The sequence below is a fragment of the Triturus cristatus genome, chromosome 10, assembly GCF_964204655.1.
Source record: "Triturus cristatus chromosome 10, aTriCri1.1, whole genome shotgun sequence".
Lineage (NCBI taxonomy): Eukaryota > Metazoa > Chordata > Amphibia > Caudata > Salamandridae > Triturus > Triturus cristatus.
Window position 1 is genome coordinate 1,181,133,619 of NC_140593.1, and position 2,395 is coordinate 1,181,136,013.

The following is a 2,395-nucleotide window of genomic DNA, read 5'->3' on the forward strand; positions in this document are numbered from 1 at the left end:
TATTTTCAAGTTTTAGATAGCGCTAGCTAGACCTAAAGTTATCAGAGCACTTTACATGATTGTGAAGATTACAGTAAATTAAGAATGCAATAACATATGAAGCGAGGCTCAATGGATTAAAGTACACATCAAAGAAAAAAACAAAGAGAAATTCAGAAGAATCTAATAGACAGCATAAGCAAACAAACAACTGACTATGAACGAGGGTCTAGTCCTGTAAAAAGAACTAATTAACAAAGTTTAGTACGCTAAGAGTTAAAGTATTTGTTGAGGAGGAGGAGTTTCAGGTCTCTTTTGAAGCAAGGGAAGGAGGGGTTGCATCGTAGATCGCTAGGTGGAGAGTTCCATATGCTCCATGCATTTACAGAAAAAGAGCACGTCTTGGTTAATGTCTTTTTTAGATTGGGAGGTAGGAGAAAAAGTGATTTAGAGCTTCTCAATGATCTAGTACTCCCAGCTTTCGGAAACTTGTTGTCTAAGTAGTTGGGGGTATGTAAGTGAAAGGCTTTGTGGGCGAAGAAGGCACTCTTGTAAGTACTTCTTCCTTCAATGTCAAAATATGCAATTAAAAATATTTTTGCCTGAGGGAGACACATGGAAACATATAGAATAAATGATGAATCAGAACTTCACAAATGAGGTTGACATAAAAAATAAAAAAAAAGGTATCAGTTTTCAAAACCAAGTACATTCAAAATGTCATAAAAATGGCAGGATGAGCAGCCATGACAGTAGTCAGAGAGGTGTTTCACCATACAATTTCAAATGTCACTACAGGACTGCAGCTATACATATCTAACAACAAATGGAGTAATCTACAAGATGGTCCTTCTTGGAGAAAGAAATAGAAGATGGCAATCATAATGTGTTCATTTAAGATGGTGGCAGCATATTCAAGCTTACAAACTGGCTGACCACCTACAAGATGGTGGCATAGGATGTCAAATCTAAACTTCCCTGCTAAGCTAACCTGTGAATTTGAGAAGCCTATCCTATGTTTCTTTCTTATTTGTTGCAATGTATTCTGGTATTTGTTGTTTTATCTTTCCAAATCTAAGGCAGTGTTTCTATGTCTATTATGTCCTCTTGTTCTCTACTGAGGAAGCATCTCAGGCAATATTCACTAACATGTAATATATACTGTTCAAAATGTTTAGTGCAGATGGGAATTTTTACATTTATATCAAGAGTATGGGGTTCCTGGTTTTCTTCTTATCACTTTATTTATTGCCTTTATGACATCCTTGTTTCGCAGGCTGTATATGAAGGGGTTCAGCATGGGAATTACTACTGTGTAAACAACACTGACCACTTTGTCATAGTCCAGAAAGTAGCTGGATGAAGGCCGGAAGTACATGAAGAACAGGGTCCCATAGAACAATGTAACCATGGTGAGGTGAGAGGAGCAGGTGGAGAAGGCCTTGTGTCTTCCTGCAACTGACCTTATCTTCAGGATGGTCTTGACAATGTGAATGTAGGAGACAACAGTTAGGAGGAAAGGGCTAAGTAAGACCGAACCTTCAGTGAATATGGCCAGTTCATTGACTGATGTGTCAGAGCAAGAGAGTTTGAGAAGCGGTGGGAGATCACAGAAGAAGTGATGGACCTGGTTGGACCTGCAGTAGGAAAGTTCAGAGGCCAGCACAGTGTGTAGCAGAGAGTGCAGGCAAGCCATGAGCCCTGAGAAGGCCAGCATCAAAGTGCACACCCTCTTAGTCATCACTTTCGGGTAATGAAGTGGTCTGCAAATGGCCACATATCGGTCATAAGCCATGACACCTAGCAACAAATTTTCCATGGTTACTGCAGAGATAAAGAAGTACATTTGGGTGAAGCAACCAGTAAAAGAGATGCTCTTTCTTGCAGAGAGTTGGTTGACTAGAAGTTTGGGGACTGTGGTTGATGTCAGACAGATGTCCGTACAGGAGAAGCTGCCTAGGAAAACATACATTGGGTTATGAAGTTTAGATTCCTGGGCAATGGCTGCTATTATCAAGGCATTTCCCAGGATTGTTATCATGTACATGGAGAGGAATACAATGAATAGCAACGCCTTATCCTGAGGAAGATAGGAAAGTCCCAGGAGCAGAAATTCAGCCACAACAGTTTGGTTACTGCTCTCCATTTGCCTAGGAGTTACAAATACAGATAACATTTGTGAACCATATTTTTCCTTAAGTATAACACAGCTCGTCACTAAAATAAATGTAGTCAGGGAAACTGTTAATGCTTCAAGATTTCCTACTACCACATGATGAGATTAGAGTAAAGTTGTATACGCTTTTACTGTATTGTTCTGTTATTTTATTGCAATTTGAATAACATACTGTGATAAATCCTGTATGGGAGATCCCTGAGCAAGCAGAAATTAATAGAACCCAATTGTGTCAACTGG

At 39.4% G+C, this 2,395-nt stretch overlaps 1 protein-coding gene across 1 annotated transcript; it reads right to left on the bottom strand.

Moving 5' to 3' along the window:
- Positions 1-1,183: 1,183 nt before the first annotated feature.
- LOC146796957 (olfactory receptor 1f45-like) lies at positions 1,184-2,125 on the bottom strand. The gene has a single exon (XM_085631467.1). It carries the CDS (start codon positions 2,123-2,125, stop codon positions 1,184-1,186), a length of 942 nt encoding a protein of 313 aa, XP_085487593.1.
- Positions 2,126-2,395: the final 270 nt, after the last annotated feature.

Excerpts from the sequence above, each read along its gene's own strand:
- LOC146796957 (XM_085631467.1), bottom strand. The coding sequence starts at position 2,125 with ATGGAGAGCAGTAACCAAACTGTTGTGGCTGAATTTCTGCTCCTGGGA.